Consider the following 20,805-nt stretch of genomic DNA (forward strand, 5'->3'; position numbering starts at 1 on the left):
CAAAAGTATCTGCCTAACGCCCTGAATGCAAACCAGCCGTCGCCAAACACACACTCGTGGCTCTCCTGCTTCACGTAAAACACGTCCCCGGCAAAAGCCACCCAGGTGTGGGGGCGGGCGGGCAGCAGTGACCATCGCCACACACACACACACACACACACACACACACACACACACACACACACACACACACACACACACACACACACACACACACACACACACACACACACACACACACACACCTTCTCGTAGTTGGAGAAGCCGCCCATGACGGCGGGGTCCACGATGCCGTTGAGCATCATGGACAGCGGGTGGACAGCCTGCGAGCGGTCGCACGCCTGCTGCTGCACCAGGTTGCTCAGCTTCTCGTTGGCCATCTCCATGGTCTCCACGGCGTTGGCCAGGGGGCTGATCTGCTCCTGTGAGGGGGGAACACGCGCATCATCGCGACCGACATGAGAGGGAAACAGTGGAGTGGTGAAGTGGAACAAGTTTCCTACGGTGATCAAGAGTATAGGTAACCATCTTTGTCTCAGAAAAAGGTAAAATCCTGGCTAATGGAGAATTTAGAATCCTAGTGGCACAAACCCGCTCTTCTCCCATGTGTGTTGTGTTTGTGTTTATTTATCTCTCGGCTCAATGTGCTTTTAATATAGAAAGTGAGGGTAGGGCATTTTATTTTCTTTGCCACAATGTTTTTATTGATGATGTTTATTGTTTTATGTGGACGTATGTCCTGTCTCTCCACATCAAGGACCATGATGGAAATAAGTGCTTGCACTTTGTCATGTTGTTTTCTTTCCCTTGGAGATGTCTGTATGCCGAATCAAATCAACAGCAAAGGGAAGATGGGGGGCTAGACCAGTGGTTCTCAGATGGGGGTGCTCGTATCCTTAGGGGTATTTCGGAGTACTGCAGGGGGTACCAGTGAAAAGCTAGACAAAAGAAAAGCAACGAGAGTGAGCGAGTGGTTGAAACGTAAATCTGACAACAAGGAGAAAGGAGAAAACGTGAGAAAGAAAGCGTGTCCAGAAACTGATGAAAATGTCAGTTTCAGGAAGAATATGTTTTAATGGGATTCCCCTCTACATGCTCTGACCCTCCCCGTGCATTGCGCTTCTATTGTGGGGAGGCATTAACCACCAGTTGCATGAAGCACATGCCCGTGTTTCTCACTAAATTGTGAGTATTTGCATCCTTTCAAATAGAAAGCACGCACATTATTATTTTTTTTTTCAAAAGATTCAATGCCGTGTGTCTTGTTTTCATAATTTATTTTCATTTTATACATTTTTCTGTTTTGTGCTGGTGAAGGGGGTACTCTGCTGAAAGAATATCTAAGAGAGGGTACAATAGGAGAAAAGATTTGAGAATGCCGTATACCTGCAAAGAACAGCGAGGTAATGGAGTTGTGTGTTTGTGTTGTGCGTGGGAGGGTGGGTGGGTTTGCGTTTCAAACGTACCACCGAGGCCGACTTAACCTCAAACCATTTGAGTATTCCGGGGAAGGGATACGCTGTGATGTAGGTGGTCCTCTCGATCCACATGGTCTGCGGAACACAAAGACACGTTGAAGCCCATTACTCATATCAGAGGAGGGCCGTGAAACACAAAGGCTTGGGCTTCTGCCAGTGGGGAACATTAAGGGGGCTTCATCTCAGCTCGCGCTAGTTCATAGCAGATATATGAAAAACTAATATGAAAAGCAAATATGAAAAAACAAACCCTAAGCTAAACCAATACATCAGGTACCGACCGCAAACTCGTTGTCCGGGTCCTTTTCTCCTTTCCGGAACGGCCGCGAATACTGGAACTGGTCCACTTCATTGGTCCTGTAATAGCTGGGAGGGGAGGGCACGGTGTGTGTGTGTGTGTGTGTGTGTGTGTGTGTGTGTGTGTGTGTGTGTGTGTGTGTGTGTGTGTGTGTGTGTGTGTGTGTGTGTGTGTGTGTGTGTGTGTGTGTGTGTGTGTGTGTGTGTGTGTGTGTGTGTGTGTGTGTGTTCGTGTTCGTGCGTACGTGCGTGAGTGTGTGCGCGAGTGTGTGCGTTTGCAAGTGTGAGTGTGTGTGCGAGAGAGAGGGAGAGAGAGAGAGGGAGAGAGAGAGAGGGAGAGATTAAACGCTGCCCGCCATGAATCCGGGAGGATATTTATGAGCTCATAAATCAGCCGTCAAGTACAGCGGCGTTCGCCTACTTTAATATCTGCTCTGGAACCCCCTTGTCTCTGAACTGCTGAGGCACGGTGAGAACGGGCTTCACCGTGAAGCACTGGAGGTCTGGGGGCGCGGCACTAAGGAGGCAAGCCGTCGTCAAGGGGACCGCGACACGGGGACAAGGTCGCCCCGCCGTCCACCGCCGGTTATTTTGGGGGCGCAAACACGCTCTATGAAAACAAGTATCGTGAGCCGAGGAGCTGGGGGGTCGTCTCTCTCTTTATTTGGGGTGTGAAGGATACGCTGGCCGGGGGAGTTGAGGATGGTGTCCCCGGGGGGCGCCGTGCTCGTCATGCGGACGCCGTTGGGGAACCCGGAGAGAACCTTCACGCTGAAGTCCTCCAGCCACTCGTACTCCTTCCCCCGGTAGATGAAGGTCTTGTTCTGCACGGGGGGCGGGGGAAAAGGCGACGTGTGGAATTATAGATGTATGTACTTTTTTTTGCACACTTGATGGATGGCCAGTCTATGCACCAGCGTCTGATATAATGAGGCGTGATTATGTGCTGCATTGGCTCCGGAGGTAGAGCGGGGGTCGACAACCTTCCTGGAAACAGGAGGGTTGCTTGTTCCGAGCGTCGAGCTGTCCCTCAGCGAGACACCTAACACTGCCGCCTCGATATGAACGGGTGAATGTTACGCAATATTGTAAAAGCGCTTTCAGAGGCCACTGGTTAGAAAAGCGCTGCATAAACGCAGCCCATTTACCATTAGATTAATTCCAATATGTGGGATAAGCGTGAGAGCGTGTTAGGCAGCGCTCCTGCAGGGGGAGCTGTGCTGGGACGGCTGCAGAGGTCTTACCCGGAGGAAGGAGGGGAAGCCCTGGCCGTAGTACCCCACGGCAAAGTACTCTGGCTGGGGCCGCATGGCGTGCATGATGTTCTCAAAGAACTGGGCCTGCTGCTTCTGTGGATGACATCAGGGGGAGAGAGTTGAGGGGGCGAGGGGCGAGGGGGAGAGAGTTGAGGGGGAGAGAGGCCAGGGGGAGAGAGTTGAGGGGGCGAGGGGGAGAGAGTTGAGGGGGAGACTGGCAAGGGGAAGAGAGTTGAGGGGGAGGCTGGCAAGGGGAAGAGAGTTGAGGGGGAGACTGGCAAGGGGGAGAGAGTTGAGGGGGAGAGAGGCCAGGGGGAGAGAGTTGAGGGGGCGAGGGGGAGAGAGTTGAGGGGGAGACTGGCGATGGGGAGAGAGTTGAGGGGGAGAGAGGCGCAGGGTAGAGGGGCAAGGGGGAGAGGAGCGAGGGTGAGAGAGACGTGGGGGAGAGAGTTGAGAGGTAGAGGCGCGAGGGGGAGAGAGGCGTTGGGGAGAGAGCTGAGGGGTAGAGGGGCGTGGCCGGACTGCCCCGATCGCGCGGTAGAGACGCTCACCCGCGCTGCTCTCACAGGCACAAGGAGACGGGCTGCATTTTTAATACCCCCATGCATTACTCATTTATTCACAAGCAAATACTGCAGCGGTTTGGGTTCCGTTCGGGCAAAAGTGTTGATCATGTCGCTTGGCAGCGTGCCAAAACAAAAACAAGAGTGGCTGCATTAAAAACGGCGATAAAGTATTAAACGTTTTATAAATAGTTCAATGACAAACACAACAGTGAGCATGGCCTTGTTTTTCTTATTCTTTCTGGAAAGTGCGTCTTGAGGAGGGGGGAGGACGTGGCCGGGAGAACTCTTATCTGCTGCTTCCGTTTCCTCCAGTCGTTGCCTTTATGTCCCCCCCCCCCCCCCCCCCCCCAACACACACACACACCCCCCACGGTGCCCCGACTGCTTAGCGTCAGCAAGCCTTTAAAGCCACACACACACACACACACACACACACACACACACACACACACACACACACACCGCAGTGACACTGGCTACACACTGCAGGAGGCTACAGTGTGCAACAAAACCAAAAAGACACAAACAATTACTAATGGTGCCCTCGTTGCGTTTTGCAGAGGGAGGGGGGTTGGGGGGGGGGCAACCTGTATGAAAACCGCACACACGCTGATAACCCATGAGAGCCGAGGTAACAGGGAAGGAGAATAGAAAACACACAAACGACGACAACAACAACAGCATAAACAACCAGCATGGCACTTCTCCATCTCCTCATCTCCATGCAGAAGTGATTAAGTGCATTCACAACCACAGAAAACTGTGTGTGTCTGTAGGCCCGCCGCCACCTAGATCGTGCCGCGACGCTGCTTAGCTTAGTGCTGGTGGAGTCACTTACTAGTAGCTGGCTGAGCTCCATGAAGTCAAACATCTGGCTCTCGTGCATCTTGGCCAGCTGTTTCCCAAGCTCGATGGCCTTCTCCCACATCTGGACAGACCGCGAGTACAGCACTCAATTAAAATCGGAGACACACACACCCAGACGCACAGAGTCGGTGTCAATGGGCCATCTGTCCACCTTCAGATAATCTCATTGCGCGAGATTGTTCTCCGTTGACTGTCACAGACGGATACACACTCGCGCGCACACATGCACTCACGCATGCACGCGCACACACGCACACACAAGCACACCCACATCAACACGTTTGTGTTGAGAGAAAGCTGCACCAACGTCGTTACGTGAAAGGATACACTTTCGCACTCCCTCACGGCCACGCGCACACGCATTGACACGCAAGCACACAAGCACAGCCACATCCACACCTTTTGTGTCGAGTGAAATCTGCACCAACATCGTTATGTGGAACCTATCGTAACCTCTGTCGGCAGGAAATAATGAAGTGATGCAGGGCGTCTCCCCTTGGCTCACCTTGCCCTTGTCCAGGTAGCATATGATCTCCTGGAACAGCCTCTCCTTCAGCTCCTGCTGGGTCCATATGTGCTGCCCGTCCCGGGGTATCAGGTGGGGAGCGCAGGGCTTGTCGGACCACTACGGGGGGGGGAACGACATATTTCTGCTTTTAAAACGTGATCGGTCATCGTGGCGACATCAGACCGAAACGTCCACTAAGTGGCCGAGCGACGGTAAAAAGACGAACGACAGCTGAGTCGCAGGGGGTGTCTGGGAGACCTCCAGCAGCTCAGCGTGCAGCAGCAGGGTGTAGGCCGCCTCCGTGTAGTTCTCAGAGTCCAGGTGCAGGTCCCGCAGCTTGTACAAGTACCTGGGGACAAAGGAAAGGGGTCAAAGGTCAGCACCCATCCGCCGTTCTCTCCCCCGGCTGTCGCGTCGCGGGGCGCTCCCTTCTCTCAAAGCTTACCGGATGTAGATGTCCTCCCTCTGCTTCTCCTTGTAGAAGTTCTGTCACAACACAAGATTTCACATTGTGGTTACCCAGGACGTGTACAATGGCCGCATGCGTCTGCCTGAGCTGTATGGAGCCTGACAGCGGGGGGGGGGGGGGGGGCTAGAGGTGGAGGGCGGGGCAGAGTGACGGCTCTGTGGACAGCTGGAGTGGAGTGTGCCGCAGGTGGCCGGGAGTGGGCACGGTAGTGTGAGTGGCTGGGTTGGGGGTGTGTGTGTGTGTGTGTGTGTGTGTGTGTGTGTGTGTGTGTGTGTGTGTGTGTGTGTGTGTGTGTGTGTGTGTGTGTGTGTGTGTGTGTGTGTGTCAGTACCGCAGAGTGGTCGGGTTAGGTGTGCGTATGCGTGTGTGTATGTGTGTATGTGTGTGAGAGCGAAGCCGGGTGAGTGGGTGGGTTGTTCCGGGGTGTTTGTGTGCGCTTGTGTGCGCGTGCTTGTGCGCGTGTGGGTTGGTTGTGTGTGAGAGCACAGAAGAGTGGGTGGGTTGGGTGTGTGTGCGTGCGTGCGTGCGTGAGCAAAGCAGAGTGAGTGAGTGAGTGTGTTGTTCCGGGGTGTTTGTGTGCGCGTGTGCGTGTGGGTGTGTGTGAGTGCACAGAAGAGTGAGTGAGTGAGTGGGTTGCTCCGGTGTGTGTGTGTGTGTGTGTGTGTGTGTGTGTGTGTGTGTGTGTGTGTGTGTGTGTGTGTGTGTGTGTGTGTGTGTGTGTGTGTGTGTGTGTGTGTGTGTGTGTGTGTGTGTGTGTGTGTGTGCGTCTGTGTCTGTGTGTGTGTGCGTGCAGCGTACCAGCACGTTGACGGTGCAGCTCATGCGGTGCTCGGGGCTCTCGTCGTGGGTGATGGTGCGGTAGGCCAGCAGGTTCTCCAGCAGACCGCTCAGCAGCAGAGCCAGCTCCTCCCCCGACTGCGCCAGGTACCGGTGGCGCCGGCAGTGCTCCAGCAGGCTGTGGACAACAAAGCGCCTCGCTCCGTCAGCCGGTTCGACCCCGCCCACAACCCCACCGCCGACAAACACACACTGAGCTCCGTGGCTGTGGCCATTAACCACGCTCCACGGAGGAAAAACCGAAAAAGGGAAAACAATCGCAATCCGGAAAACTGAGGCCGACTTAGAGTGAAAAAAAACGACTTTGCATTTCATCACCGCGCAGACGCCGACGAATGTAGATGCGAGTGAAATAAACCAGGGGGCGATACCCGGGGTGTGCTTACGTTTTCTCCAGCAGGAGTTTGTACTGCTCGTCCCCCCGGCCGCCCTCCACCTCCTGGTCTAGTTTGGTGATCAGCTCGTTCTCAAACTGCAGGGACACCAAAGGCCGTCAGGCACACATCCACATGTGGTGACGTCTCCGAGCCGACAGCTCGGCGTCTCCTCGCTCAAACAGAATGCACAACGCAGCCTCAGAGCCTTCACAATACCTATCTATATTTATTCATTCCGGGGCTCTACCGTTTGAAATGTGCGTCCGGGGCTGAAGTTGTGCTCGCACTGCATCATATCGAAGAAGATGGGGATGGTGGCTTTGCGTATGTCGGCCTCAGGCACCAGGGTCGCCTGCAGAATGGGCCCCACCATGGCCGGGATGAACTTCATCTTATGTTGGCCTGGGGACGCAGATAACACGGTCAGCCAGAAATATCCCAGCGTGAGCCCCACCATCAGCACCACCCAAAAAATAAGAAAAAGAAAAGAAGAAAAGCAATAAGACGCTCCCCCTCAGCAAACACGGGAAGAGCTAAACTAATAAAGCCCTGCAAGACCGGACAAAATAAACCCAAACAAAAATATTGTCCTGTTTTTTTTTTGCTTTTTGCATTGCTGCCAGCCGTTGAGTGCGTCGGCGTGTTGGCCACGGCCCAGCCCCCCACAGAGAGGCTAGGGGGGGGATACCTACCCAGATTATACCACATTTCACCGATCTTGAAGCCAATCGTCATCCGCATGTCACCGTACCTGAAGAGCAGAACACACGGTTACTTTTTACTAGAGCTGTCAGTTAAACGCGTTATTAACGGCGTTAACGCAAACCAAATTTAACGGCGTTAAAATTTTTATCGCGTGATTAACGCAATTATTGTATTTACAAAAAAAAAAAAAAACTTTTTTTTTTTTTTTTTCTTTGGCTCAAAACAAAGAAGCATAGCAGTAGACTGCTATGTTCAAATGACATTTGTTGAAAGCAGTCGTTTAATTGCACTATAGGCTCTTTTTTTGTATCGTCCTGTGATTGATCAGTATATGCCAATGTTGTTATCAATAAAAAATCATTTGCACAAGGCAAGCCGATGCACTTCACCATGTTGATAAGAGAATTAAAATGAGAAAAATTATGGGACAAAAAAATCAAGGGATATTTAGCATAGAATTTTTTTTTTTGCGATTAATCGCGATTAATCTTGAGTTAACTATGACATTAATGCGATTAATCACGATTAAATATTTTAATCGCTTGACAGCTCTACTTTTTACCTCCTGGGAATACGGAGATATGGCATTATAATTTATTTTTTTTAAGCCAGGGTAATTCTTCATTGACTGTTTGTGGGCCGTACGAAACCTACTTGTTGAGAATCTTGTTCCGTTTCTCCTGGGAGAAGGACTCCAACTGCAGGGACTTGTGGATGAGGTAGGCCACCGTCAGGTTGAAGTAGTTAGTCCACAGCTGAGGACACAAGCGGCCGTTTAGACGGTGACAGCGTAACAACCCACTGGTGTGCACCACCGTGGATCACGTTTCACATTTGAACAAAAGGCGACACGGTCATAAGAGCGTGGTCCTTGTCTTTGGACCGCTTGGCTTTTTTTTCTGTCTTATGTGAAATGTGATCCACCGTCTTTGGACTGTGTTCGTGACCGTCTGGGATCCACCGTCTATTGACTGTGATCGTGACCGTCTGGGATCCACCGTCTATTGACTGTGATTGTGACCATCTGGGATCCTCCTTCTATTGACTGTGATCGTGACCGTCTGTGATCCATCGTCTTTTGACTGTGTCGCTTTTAGTAAGGGGGGTGAGGTGGGGGGGGGGGGGGGGGGGGTACCTGCAGGTCAAAGTGCGCCGGGTCCAGGAAGTGGCTGTTGAGCACCTCCGAGTACTGCTTGATGGCCCTGAGAACCACCTGCATCTGCAGCAGGTTCATCACCATCCAGTCGGCCGGGAACACGTTGCCCATCAGGTCTTTGAACATGATGAACGTCTCCATCAGGAAGTCCTGCAGGGGGACACCAGCCACTCACATGACCCCCAAGTGGCATATTGGACATATCCGAGACCTTCAATTGGTCGGCTTTACACGTCAATCACGGCAAGTTGGGGGGGGGGGTGACGTTCTCACCACCCTTGTCCGATCCACACGTGTTGCGGACCACTTGGGGATCAATAGTCACTCAACGAGGGGCTTAGCCGCCTGAGAGATTGGTGGGCGGAGCTTAACACGGGGGGGGGGGGGGGGGGGGCTGTGGAGACACTCACCATGATGTCCTGCCTGGTCTTGAAGGTGCTGATGTAGTGGCTGTAATGCGCGTCATCCATCTGCTTCAGGACGGCCGTCATGCAGGCTAGGTAGTGGCCCTGCCAAGCGGGGGGGAAAGAGACCCTCCATTACTCACTCCTAGGCGTCGTTTTCCGCGCTGGAGCACGCTCCGCAAGACGCACCGCGGCGCACGGCTCATCGGTAATGCCGTTAGCAGACGTATTGGCATTGTGCACGTGTGCGTTTGTGTGTGTGTGCATGTGAATGTGTGTGTCTGTGGTTGTTTGTTCGCGGCTGCACAAGAGGGTTGACTTGACATATCGGCATTGTGTGTGTGTGCGTGTCTGTGTTTGTGTGCGCGTGGTTGTTTGTTCACTGGTGTGCAAGAGGGTTGACTTGACACATTGGCATTGTGTCTGTGTGTGTGTTTGTGTATGTGCATGTGCGTGTGTGCGGCCGTTTGCTCGGTTTGTTCACGGGTGTACTAGAGTGTTGACACATTGGCATTGTGCGTGTGTGTGCGTGTGTACGTGTGTGTGGTTGTTCTCTCCGTTTGTTCAGGGGTGCACCAGAAGGTTGACACATTGGCAGTGTGCGCGTGTGTTCGTGTGTGCGTCTGCGTGTGTTTGCTCCCTCCCTCCGTTGGTTCAGGGGTGCCCTAGAAGGTTGACACATTGGCAGTGTGTGCGTGTGTGCGTCTGCGTGTGTTTGCTCGTTCCCTCCGTTGGTTCAGGGGCGCCCTAGCGGTGCTTACAATGAGCGGCGAGGCCTTGTCCATGTTGATGACGGTGCGGTTCACCCGCCGTAGCAGCCGCTCCATGATGAGCTGGACGTTGGCCCTGGTGGGTCCCTGCAGGAGGGACACAAACACATTAGAACAGAGAGACACACACACACGCACACAAACAAACAAACACACAAAGGGGGCCAGGAGTCACACGTGTGCTGCCAATGCCACTGGTGTTACAGAGTCAGGACGGATGTGCCGAAACACTAAATAATGGAACACTCAATAGGGGGACGCTTGTGTGTGTGTGTGAGAGATGGTGTGTGTGTGTGAGATGAGATGATGTGTGTGTGTGTGTGTGTGTGTGTGTGTGTGTGTGTGTGTGTGTGTGTGTGTGTGTGTGTGTGTGTGTGTGTGTGTGTGTGTGTGTGTGTGTGTGTGTGTGTGTGTGTGTGTGAGATGGTGTGTGTGTGAGATGAGATGATGTGTGTGTGTGTGATGAGATGATGTGTGTGTGTGTGTGTGTGTGTGTGTGTGTGTGTGTGTGTGTGTGTGTGTGTGTGTGTGTGTGTGTGTGTGTGTGTGTGTGTGTGTGTGTGTGTGATGATGTGTGTGTGTGTGTGTGTGTGTGTGTGTGTGTGTGTGTGTGTGTGTGTGCGGTCACACCTGTGTGCCTTTGTCATGGTTTTTGTGCTTGTGTGCATGTGTGTGTGTGTGTGTGAGTGTGAGCGTGTCCTGGTGTGCGTGCGTGTGCATTTGTGTGTGTGTGTGTGCGTGTCATGATGTGCGTGTGTGTGCATATGTGTGTGTGTGTGTGCATGTGTGCCATGGTGTTTGTGCATGCGTTCCTGCGCATGTGTTTGGGTGTGCATGCACGCAGTTGTAAGCATGCACATGCCTGCGCATGCGTTTGTATCTGTGACGTGTGCACCCTCCTCACCACATCCTTGCGGTCCAGGCTGTCCAGCGTGGTACTGAGCAGCTGCACGCAGGCCTCGTGGTCGGGCCGGCTGGAGTGGTCGTCCAGCTGTCCACTCAGCTGGTCCGTGACCAGCGGTAGGAGGGCATCGCGGCACTCTAAAAATAACGACGAGCACACAGAAGGGAAACAAATAAAAGGGATAAACAAAGCTCTGATGGACGAGGTGCTGATGCCGGACGGACAGAGACAAAGACCCACGCAGGTGGAACTCCGAGCTCTCCGGTTCGGTTCGGTACATTGTTATTCATTTTTTTTGATACACCTTTTGTCCGGGGCGCTTTGAAATGTCATTACGGCGGCGGTGTCTGAGCCGCGGAGAACCCACCTGGCTGCCTGAAAAGGTCACTCTCCACCATCTTGCACATGCAGCCCAACTTCTGCCGCACCAGCTGCGCGTCGGGGATGCTCCCAATAAACTTGGTGAGCAGAACGCTGCCGGAGGGAGAAAGAGAGGTGAGCGATCGCCGGAGCCGGGTGTGAGCGTATATTTAAGAAAAAGGCAGAATGGGAGCGCAGCACATTGGACCAGCCGCTCCTCCTCTCCCGAGCAGTCACTGAGTAGTGGGCGGCAGTAGCTCAGGAGTAGGAACTGGTAACCGGAAGGTTGCTAGTTCGATCCCCGGCACCTCCTAGTGTCGAGGTGTCCCTGAGTAAGACACCTCACCCTGACTGCTCCTGACGAGCGGGCTGGCGCCTTGCGTGGCTGTCACCTTGCGTGGTTGACTCCGCCGTCGGTGTGTGAATGTGTGCATGAATGGGTGAATGTTAGGCATTATCGTAAGGCGCTTTGACTGGCCACTGGTTTGAAAAGTGCTCTATAAATGCAGTCCATTTACCATTTAGTGTCGCAAGGCCTTCTTGCTAGCACAGCGTCGCTAGAAATACGAGCAACGTGTTTCCACTGCAGAGTGGCAAATCATAATACGCCATGAAACGAGACAGGCAATTAGCGTTTTGCATTTTGTTCAAGGAAAGCCCGAGGATGACGGTTACCTGAGCTCCACGGGATCAAAGACTGTCTGGATGTCGTTGATGATGCTGGGGAGGTACTTCAGTATCGCCCCCTGAAACAGAGAGGCGTGCCGGCTCCGTCAGCGTGCAGCATGACAGGAATACCAAGGCTGCCTGTCTCCTGTACACACACATGCCCTCTCTGGGTACGACAGCTTCCACACAACGAAGGCCTCACACACGGAGGTGGCTCCGTCGGCGGCTCCGTTGGCGGCTCCGTCGGCAGCGGTGTTTCTGTAAGGAGTGAGGTTCTACCTTTATCTTCACGGCCTCGTCCAGCCGTCTGTCCATCAGCGTGTTGAAGGAGAGGAAGAGCGTGCGGATGGAGTTGAAGAAGGCGTCGCCGTCCTCGCTGTTGCCGTAGAACCTGGGGGAGCGACGGCCAGACACACACACACACACACACACACACACACACAGACACACACACACACACACACACACACACACACACACACACACACACACACACACACACACACACACACACACACACACAGAACAAGGAAAGGTTTTTACTGCCAGGTTTTTGCATACGGGGGGACTTTTTAGGATAACAAATAACTAAGAGTTTTGAGTGGGTTGGGGAGGAGGTATCTACTGCTGTAGAAAACAGCCACCACCACCTCTACCCCCACCAGCAGCACCGGCAGCACCACCCGCTGCTGTGGTACCTGAGGTAGAGGACCCGGGACTGCACGATGAACCTGAACAGGTATTTCAGCGACTTGAGGGCGGAGTAGAGCTTCTCGGCGAGCGCCGGCAACTCTGCGTGGCCGACGTAGTAATTCAACACCTTGGTCAGCTTCCTGCGGGCCGGGGGGCAGAGACACACACACACACACACACACACACACACACACACACACGCAAAAACACCAGCGCAGGCACCAACACACACACACACACTCGTTTGAGGCAGGTTCGTATTGGTAGCGCTACTTCACGGGCGAGGGGAGTATAACAAAAAGAAGGCTATGAAAATAACAGCAGAAGGCTGAGGGAGCAGGGAACCCTCACATGTAGGCCAGAGTGGCGCTGAAGTGCTTGTTGATGTACGTCTCCAGCACCGGGTTGAAGTGCTGGAACTTGATGTCTCCAATCAGAGAGATGATGAAGACCTGCAGGTCGGAGGCACAGGAGGCTGTTTATACATGTACACTCGTAAACACACACACACACACACAAGAACAAGCCCCCACACGACAAAAGTAAACATACACATCATGACAAAGGCAAACATACGAGTGCACACATGTGCACACACACTGTGACGCCGACACACTCACACACGTGCGCAAACACACATGGGGTGTCGCGCACACACACACACACACACACACACACACACACACACACACACACACACACACGTGGGTCTGCCACCCGTTAGCTGCTAGCTAAAGGGTGTAGCTCACCAGAGCGTTGAACACCGGCATGTCGTACGTCTCTTTCTCCGAGGTGTCCATCATGATGCTGAACAGAGCGTCCAGGGTGTCCTGGAGAAACTGAGAACACATCGACACACCGGTCAGACCCAAATACATAAGAACATACCTTATACCAGAAATACAGGTTTTTGGAGGAACGTAACTTTGAGCCAAAACTTTTGGGATGTGTGTGTGTGTGTGTGTGTGTGTGTGTGTGTGTGTGTGTGTGTGTGTGTGTGTGTGTGTGTGTGTGTGTGTGTGTGTGTGTGTGTGTGTGTGTGTGAGAGAGTGAGAGTGTGAGAGAGTGAGTGAGTGAGTGAGTGAGTGAGTGAGTGAGTGAGTGAGTGAGTGAGTGAGTGAGTGAGTGAGTGTGCGTGTGTGTGAAGGCATGGAGGGCTTACCTTGACGATCTCCCCACCCTCGACCTCCATAAGCCGCCGCAGGTTCTGCTCCAGCTTCTCGGGGTGGGACCTCCAGTTCAGCAGGCCCAGTAAATCCACTGGACCCCCACAGCCAAGAGGACAAAGAGAGAACCACCAAAGCATAACGCCATTAAAAAGCAATGAATACCTAATGCTTGAAAATGCCACCGTTAAAAAAAAAAGAAAAAAAAGAAAGGCTACTAAAAAAGAATATGACGCTCATCAGCCTAATAAATGGAACCCCTGTCTCTTAAATACCCATTTCCGGTGATATGAACAGGCTGCGGCATGCGTAATGAGCCAGATGAACGGGTGTGGGTGGTGAGGGAGTGAGTGGTGGGGGAGTGAGGGGTGAGGGAGTGAGTGACGAGGGAGTGACGTTGTGACTGGTGAGGGAGTGACTGGTGAGGGAGTGAGTGGGGAGGGAGTGAGGGGTGAGGGAGTGAGGGGGGAGGGAGTGAGGGGTGAGGGAGTGAGGGAGTGAGGGGTGAGGGAGTGAGGGGTTAGTGTGTGAGGGAGTGAGGGGTGAGGGAGTGAGGGGTGAGGGAGTGAGGGAGTGAGTGGGGAGGGAGTGAGGGGTGAGGGAGTGAGGGAGTGATTGAGGGAGAGAGGAAGTGAATGAGTGAGTGAGTGATTGAGTGCGTGCAAAGTGGAGGTCACGTCTCCGGACGGCTGCCATGCATGCGTCTGCCATGCGTGGGTGCGTGGGTGCGTGCGTGCGTGCGTGCGTGCGTGCGTGCGTGCGTGCGTGCGTGCGTGCGTGCGTCTGCCGTGTGAGCGTGCGCGGGGGCCACGTCGCCGGCCGGCTACCGTTCTGGGTGAGCTTGGTGGAGCAGGTCAGGGTGGAGATCAGGAAGCTGTCCTTGGTGACGGGCACCCCTTGGAAGGACTTCCCCGTCTGCCTCTCCTTCTCCGGCACCTCTGCCCAGGTGCAGGGCAGAGAGAGGAGCGTCTTGGCGTCCTCCGCCTTCTTCGCGTCGATCTGAGTGATGCCCCCGCAACAGGAAATTAATCGAGACGCACGTTGATCAATGGCGATGTAATTTGATATGCATCGATCGCCGAGCAGAGGGGGGAGGAGTAGAGGGAGGGGGGGGGGGGTTCAGGCATAATAAATCGAAGCTTCTGTCAGCTGTTCAAAGCCGCCGCCGCTTTGGGTGTAATTACGTAGAGCTATGAACGTCCCTCTGCCCGCGTGCTCACGGCCCGCGCCTCTTTCATAACTTCCAAGAAACAGAGCGGGGGGATAATTCGATTCTGCGGCCGCACCTTATAGACGATGAGGTCGTGGCGCCCGTCTCGGAGCGTGGTGCCGTCCCCCTTCATGAGCCGGACAAGGGACATCCCAAACGGCTTCTCCGATTTGTCCCTGGCTGTTTGGGAGAGGGGGGGTTGGGGGGGGGGGGGGTTGCGAAGACACAGGAGCCAGTCGGATCAGAGTAGCAGTACATTTTACATTTTAGGGGATTTTGCGGAGGTTTTTTTTCCAAAGCGACTTACGACCATTCATTCACTCATTTACACACCGACGGGAGCAGACAGTGGAGCAGTGGGGGCCCCCTTTACCCCCCCCCACCCCACTAATGGGGGAACTAACCCGGAGTCGGGCCTGCTCATTGAGATGTCACCGTGGATGATGAGATACTTACAGTCCTGGGACGAGCGGTGCCGGAACAACACTCTGAGGTGGGAGCGACACACATCCTCGATGGGGATAGTCACCTTGCAGAAGGAAGGAGAGGAGGAGATGAAATTACAGGGGGGGAGGGGGGGGGGGGGGGGGGGGGGGGATTAGAGACGAGGCAGTCTAGTCTGACATTGGTATGGGCGGCACGTACGAGGCAGATGCTTTGCCGCTGGGAGGATTATTCCGTTATATGGAGCTGAAATCCATTGGAGGACGTAATTGGAGGGCTCAAGACATTGTGTCATATAAGTACAGTGGCGCTTTTGTCGGGTCACAGCTCATGACTGTGTGTGTGTGTGTGTGAGAGTGTGTAAGAGAGTGAGCGAGAGAGTGAGGGATAGAGCGAGAGCGAGAGAGAGAGAGAGCGCGAGGGAGACAGCGAGACAGCGAGAGCAAGAGCGAAAGTCAGAGAGAGAAGTGTGTGCATGTGTGGGTGGGTGGGTGGATGTGTGCGTGTGTGCATGCACTTTTGTGTGCGTGTGTGTGGTGCGTGTATGTGTGGTGGACATAGTCGTACCTTGATAGTTTCGTTCCAGCATGGCTGCTTAACCTGGTAGTAAATGACAGACTTGTACTCTGTGATGCCTTCATAACCGGCCCCCGGGAATATGGCCTTCTGAAAGAACAGAGGACAGAGTTAATATTCCTGGAACTGAAAACCATTTACAAAACTGTTCTTTGCAAAAGCAGAAATTGCACACGCAGTGCTCGCTTTTGATCGATGAGGAAAACGCATGGTTCTTTACATACTGCGCTCGCATAAACGTATTGTTGTCGTTGCAGCTGAAATTGATTTATTTCCCTTATATCACGATTAGAAAACAAATGCGGCCACTTGCGCGTGTTATTCTTAGGGGTGTCCTTGACCCACCGTCGACTCACTGCGGACCATAAATCCAAATATCTTTGTTAATATCTGCGGCTCGATGAAGCCACATTTTACTGACTTTTAGCTGTTTTTGACGCTTGAAAATAATCAATGGGCTAATAATGCTTGATAAGAATCAATTGGCTAATCAAGGTTTCCCACAGCTGAATGGGGGCAGTGAAGCACCTCTGCTAAATGACCGCCTCGATCAATATGTTGCCAATTCGCCATCCATTCATGTCAACAACTGCATTCAATTCGACCGAAAATCTAGGCTGCCATCAGCCAAATATCCTATAATTATAGGCTGGAACTATGTGCAAAAATTCTTATCATCCGTTTATGGAGTCAGTAGCCGGTTGCCTTGGAGATGGGGCACTGTGTTCAGTCTACATATCGAATTGACGTCCGATCACGACGAAAAAAAACAAAGATGAAGACAATGTACGACAATTTGACTAATAACACGTTAAACATACATTTGTAGGATACGTTTCAGCTTATTGAAACGAATGAGGAACCGTTCAATTTAGCAAAGCAGGAATAATGCTTGACCGATTTCCGACAGAGAGAATCATTTTTACCAGAGTGGGTGGTATGATATGACAGCTGCTGTTACCAGTTTGCCTTTTATAATTTTTGGATCATCTTTTATGGTTTTTAAAAGCTGCCAAACTTCAGAAGTTTTTTCTTTCTTGACATTGTCTAACCTACTACTACTACTACTACTACTACTACTAAGTCGAAAAGAGAAAATCGTGCCATTCCACAAATACATCACAAGTTTATTCAAAGCAAAACACAGAAGAGTCAATCCTTCAACCACACAGCAAAAAACAGAACTTAAAAGCTTCTCCTTCTGGAAAAGCCTAATTTAGGCCCCGGCCTCCCGACGGAATGTCCCTAACAGTTTTCCGGACATGTCGATTAAAAACAGAGTAGACTGAAAGTCAATCCATCGAACAGCACCCTCAGCCGTGCACAAGCCCCGTCACCCCTGACCCCTATCCCATGACACCTACCCCGCGACCCCTACACCCATGACCCCATGACCCCTACCTCCATGGGGTTCCAGTTGGCGACCCCTGACCCCTACCTCCATGGGGTTCCCGTTGGTGACCCCTGACCCCTACCTCCATGGGGTTCCAGTTGGTGACCCCTGACCCCTACCTCCATGGGGTTCCAGTTGGCGACCCCTGACCCCTACCTTCATGGGGTTCCAGTTGGTGACCCCTGACCCCTACCTTCATGGGGTTCCCGTTGGTGACCCCTGACCCCTACCTCCATTGGGTTCCCTTCGCTGACCCCTGAGCCCTACCTTCATGGGGTTCCCATTGGCGACCCCTGACCCCTACCTTCATGGGGTTCCCTTCGCTGACCCCTGAACCCTACCTCCATGGGGTTCCCTGCGCTGACCCCTGACCCCTAACTCCATGGGGTTCCCGTTGGTGACCCCTGACCCCTACCTCCATGGGGTTCCCGTCGTTGTCCTGCACGCTCACGATGACCTCCACGTTCTTCGGCGTCTTCTTCTTGCCGCGGTCGAACTCGCCGTGCAGCAGCGTGACGTAGATGTCGTTCCTCACGTTTCCTGGAGGCCGGAGGGAGAGTCGGTCAGGAGACGAGGCCTCAGATGGCCCAGAACACCGGGCCCCCCCGAGTGCACGATGGACTGTCCTCTCCCTGGGGGGGGGCACGAATGTCTGTCTGTCTGTCTGTCTGTCTGCTGTCTGTCTGTCTGTCTGTCTGTCTGTGTCTGTCTGTCTGTCAGTGTCTGTCTGTGTGCCAGTGTCTGTCTGTCTGTCTGTCTGTCTGTCTGTCTGTCTGTCTGTCTGTCTGTCTGTGTGCCAGTGTCTGTCTGTCTGTCTGTCTGTCTGTCTGTCTGTCTGTGTACCAGTGTCTCTGTCTGTCTGTCTGTCTGTCTGTCTGTCTGTCTTTCTGTCTGTCGCGATCGGGGGGGGGGGGGGGGGGGGGGGTCGCACCTGGGAGGATGATCTCCGGGAAGCCCATCTTTCCCACGATAGCGGTGGCGCGGTCCACGAAGTGGGGGTAGTCTTTACGCACCTGGGCCAGGTCCCCCGGGAGCAGCTTCAGGGTCACAAACAGCCCTGGAGCGCACACACACACACACACACGCACACGCACACGCACACACACACACGTCAGACGTGCAGTGAATCACAACACACATGCCCCTCTCCGGAGCATGCTGAGTTTGTCCTTCTCCTCGAAAAGAAGAAGACAAGAAAAGGTTAGAGAACGCATTTGTACCCACCAGGGGGGGGAACACACCCTGGTGTGTGTGTGTGTGTGTGTGTGTGTGTGTGTGTGTGTGTGTGTGTGTGTGTGTGTGTGTGTGTGTGTGTGTGTGTGTGTGTGTGTGTGTGTGTGTGTGTGTGTGTGTGTGTGTGTGTGCGTGCGTGCGTGCGTACCCTGGCCCTTGTGGTTGACCTCCCGCGTGGCGATGACCTTGTTGAACACGGCGGTCAGGGGCTCGTTCTCCCCGCTGACCCGGGACGTGCTCAGGGGGGACATGATGAGCTGGCGCTGGCGGATGTACGTTTCCATGGCGATCCTGGGAGTGGAGGCGGAGGCAAGGTTAAAGGACACATACACACACACACACACACACACACACACACACACACACACACACACACACACACACACACACACACACACACACACACACACACACACACACACACAGTCACTCGCACACGCACACACACAAAGTTGATAACGATTTGTAAACATTGTTAGTTTTGTAAGCAGACAGAAATGGAGTTGGATATTCCTCCACTCGGGGAGTGGAGGAATATCCAACTAGATGAAAGCTTCTGACTCTCATGGAGACTTCACAAAGAAGACACAGTGGGGAATAGAGTCCATCTGAGGGCATGAATAGTGGAGGACTGCTAAACACTCTCAAGTACAGCCCAGACCTATTCAAATGGTGGGCGATCCTAATTGCCACCATCTTTGATGATATAATAGAGAGTACTGTTGCTTTGTCGATTCAATTAAAAAGTTGATATCTATTTGAATATATTTCTAGGAGAAGAAAAATAAGCTTCTGATAGAGCTCTCCCTCTTCACTGCCTTCCTTTCATTGGTCCAAGGACGCAATCGTCTGCTTAGAATATCAAATATGTAAGCAGAAAAAAGAAAATCATTAATCAATATGCATACATTTACGACCAGTAGATCTGTCAGTTTGATCTTTAATCAAAAGTAATGAGCGCTTTTATAGTGTAGGTAGGAAACTTCTTACAACTTTGATAAATACCAGTTGTGAATACACTTTATGCTCTCGAGAATCTTATGGCCCTTGGGGAATATCGCTCACACACACCTGCGACACCCCTGCTGAGGAACGCATGTTTTCTGTTGCAATGCAGAATATTTGGCCCCAACTCTAAGGATAAATAATGATCAAATATCACGGATCAGAGCAGTGACATAGTTACTGCGATTCACATAGCAGAATAGAACTTGGTTCCAGTCACGCAATCAAGATGATGCAAGGCATCTCTGCAAGGGATATGTAATTAACCTCAGCTAAATGACTCAATAGGTTACTAATAGATTTACTAAATAGTGCATAGCGACCAAAACCTTAAATGACAATTGCCCACCTGCGACTTGTTCCATGTGCTTCTTTAAAAGCACAACCCTCTCGTTAAATGATCAAGGCTTGAACTTTAAGATGGGAGCCCGTCTCAGTGTGAATAACACAGACGATGCCCTTTATCACAGGTCACAGCCCACTTATTATCAGGACATCACACAGGTGAGGAGGAGAGGGCAGAAGCTAATTAACAGAACGCCACCGTGACCTTCCTGCTATGAAACAGCATGGAACTGCGAGGCACAACTGTTTAAATATTGCCTCAAAGGCGGCTACACAGAGAATGGATGGAGCCTGCTATTGTGACGGTGTTTGGATCAGGGCTTGTGAGTGTGAATCCTGATCTTTTTTTGGGCTACTCTTCTTCCTCCAGAAACCCATACATATTCATCACCAACTGTGCAGTTGCGCGTGTGTGTGTGTGCCTGGGCATGTGCCTGTGTGTGTGTGCCTGTGTGTGCGTGTGCGTGTGTGTGTGTGTGTGTGTATGAATGCATTAAGACATAAATGCATACATCTTCATTGAGAGTGAGTGAGCGACAGAGGGAGAAAGCAACAGTACTGTAAGTGTTCCCTGGAACAGAAACATATGAAGCACAATAAAGGTTGATACGACTTCAGATAAGCACGAGTGGGTTCCCTGTGCGAGTGCCGTGTGAAGGGCAATACCAATGCACCAGAGACTCACGGCTGGAAGGGGATGAAGTGCTGCTTGTCCTCATCATCTGTTTTCCCGTGGGCCACATCTGTTATGTCCATCACTGCAATGACAAAAGACACAGAGGAGCACGGCAGTGAGCAGAAGGCCGTGGTGAAGGACGCATTTGCCCCACACCTGGAATATGAATGGAACACGATGTTTCTCTCCAATGCGGGGGTTTGGAGCATATTTTCCCCCCACTCTGTCTGAAGGGACTGCAACGACTGTTTGGGAACCACCAATCTCAAATCACACGTTATCTGGCACCAGAGCACCACGAGGTGTCGACAGTTACCTAGCATCTCAACAGTCACACATCATCAGCTGTTACCTTGCGACAGAAGCCTGAGTTCCATCACCTGTTGTTACCTAGCGACAGAACAGTGAGATCTATCACCTGTTGTTACCTAGCGACAGAGC

General features: G+C 52.5%; 1 protein-coding gene across 1 annotated transcript in view; it reads right to left on the minus strand.

Moving 5' to 3' along the window:
* The window catches only part of dock5 (dedicator of cytokinesis 5), a 41,976-nt gene that overhangs the window by 10,064 nt on the left and 11,107 nt on the right, over positions 1–20,805 (minus strand). Inside the window, exons 11-44 of the mRNA XM_030369694.1 lie at positions 20,374–20,446; positions 18,487–18,629; positions 18,037–18,162; positions 17,521–17,645; positions 15,704–15,802; positions 15,149–15,221; positions 14,769–14,872; positions 14,310–14,481; positions 13,479–13,576; positions 13,066–13,155; positions 12,668–12,768; positions 12,322–12,456; positions 11,903–12,014; positions 11,630–11,700; positions 10,962–11,068; positions 10,595–10,731; positions 9,682–9,777; positions 8,927–9,025; positions 8,496–8,666; positions 8,015–8,115; positions 7,348–7,406; positions 6,903–7,057; positions 6,665–6,750; positions 6,240–6,396; positions 5,418–5,458; positions 5,231–5,321; positions 4,970–5,089; positions 4,436–4,525; positions 3,020–3,124; positions 2,458–2,599; positions 2,197–2,278; positions 1,760–1,844; positions 1,467–1,553; positions 246–422 (exon numbers count right to left, since the gene is read on the minus strand). Coding sequence (XP_030225554.1) covers positions 246–422; positions 1,467–1,553; positions 1,760–1,844; positions 2,197–2,278; positions 2,458–2,599; positions 3,020–3,124; positions 4,436–4,525; positions 4,970–5,089; positions 5,231–5,321; positions 5,418–5,458; positions 6,240–6,396; positions 6,665–6,750; positions 6,903–7,057; positions 7,348–7,406; positions 8,015–8,115; positions 8,496–8,666; positions 8,927–9,025; positions 9,682–9,777; positions 10,595–10,731; positions 10,962–11,068; positions 11,630–11,700; positions 11,903–12,014; positions 12,322–12,456; positions 12,668–12,768; positions 13,066–13,155; positions 13,479–13,576; positions 14,310–14,481; positions 14,769–14,872; positions 15,149–15,221; positions 15,704–15,802; positions 17,521–17,645; positions 18,037–18,162; positions 18,487–18,629; positions 20,374–20,446 — 3,710 coding nt within the window. The remainder of the gene's footprint in view (positions 1–245; positions 423–1,466; positions 1,554–1,759; positions 1,845–2,196; positions 2,279–2,457; positions 2,600–3,019; positions 3,125–4,435; positions 4,526–4,969; positions 5,090–5,230; positions 5,322–5,417; positions 5,459–6,239; positions 6,397–6,664; positions 6,751–6,902; positions 7,058–7,347; positions 7,407–8,014; positions 8,116–8,495; positions 8,667–8,926; positions 9,026–9,681; positions 9,778–10,594; positions 10,732–10,961; positions 11,069–11,629; positions 11,701–11,902; positions 12,015–12,321; positions 12,457–12,667; positions 12,769–13,065; positions 13,156–13,478; positions 13,577–14,309; positions 14,482–14,768; positions 14,873–15,148; positions 15,222–15,703; positions 15,803–17,520; positions 17,646–18,036; positions 18,163–18,486; positions 18,630–20,373; positions 20,447–20,805) is intronic.

This window comes from Gadus morhua, chromosome 11 (genome assembly GCF_902167405.1).
Source record: "Gadus morhua chromosome 11, gadMor3.0, whole genome shotgun sequence".
Lineage (NCBI taxonomy): Eukaryota > Metazoa > Chordata > Actinopteri > Gadiformes > Gadidae > Gadus > Gadus morhua.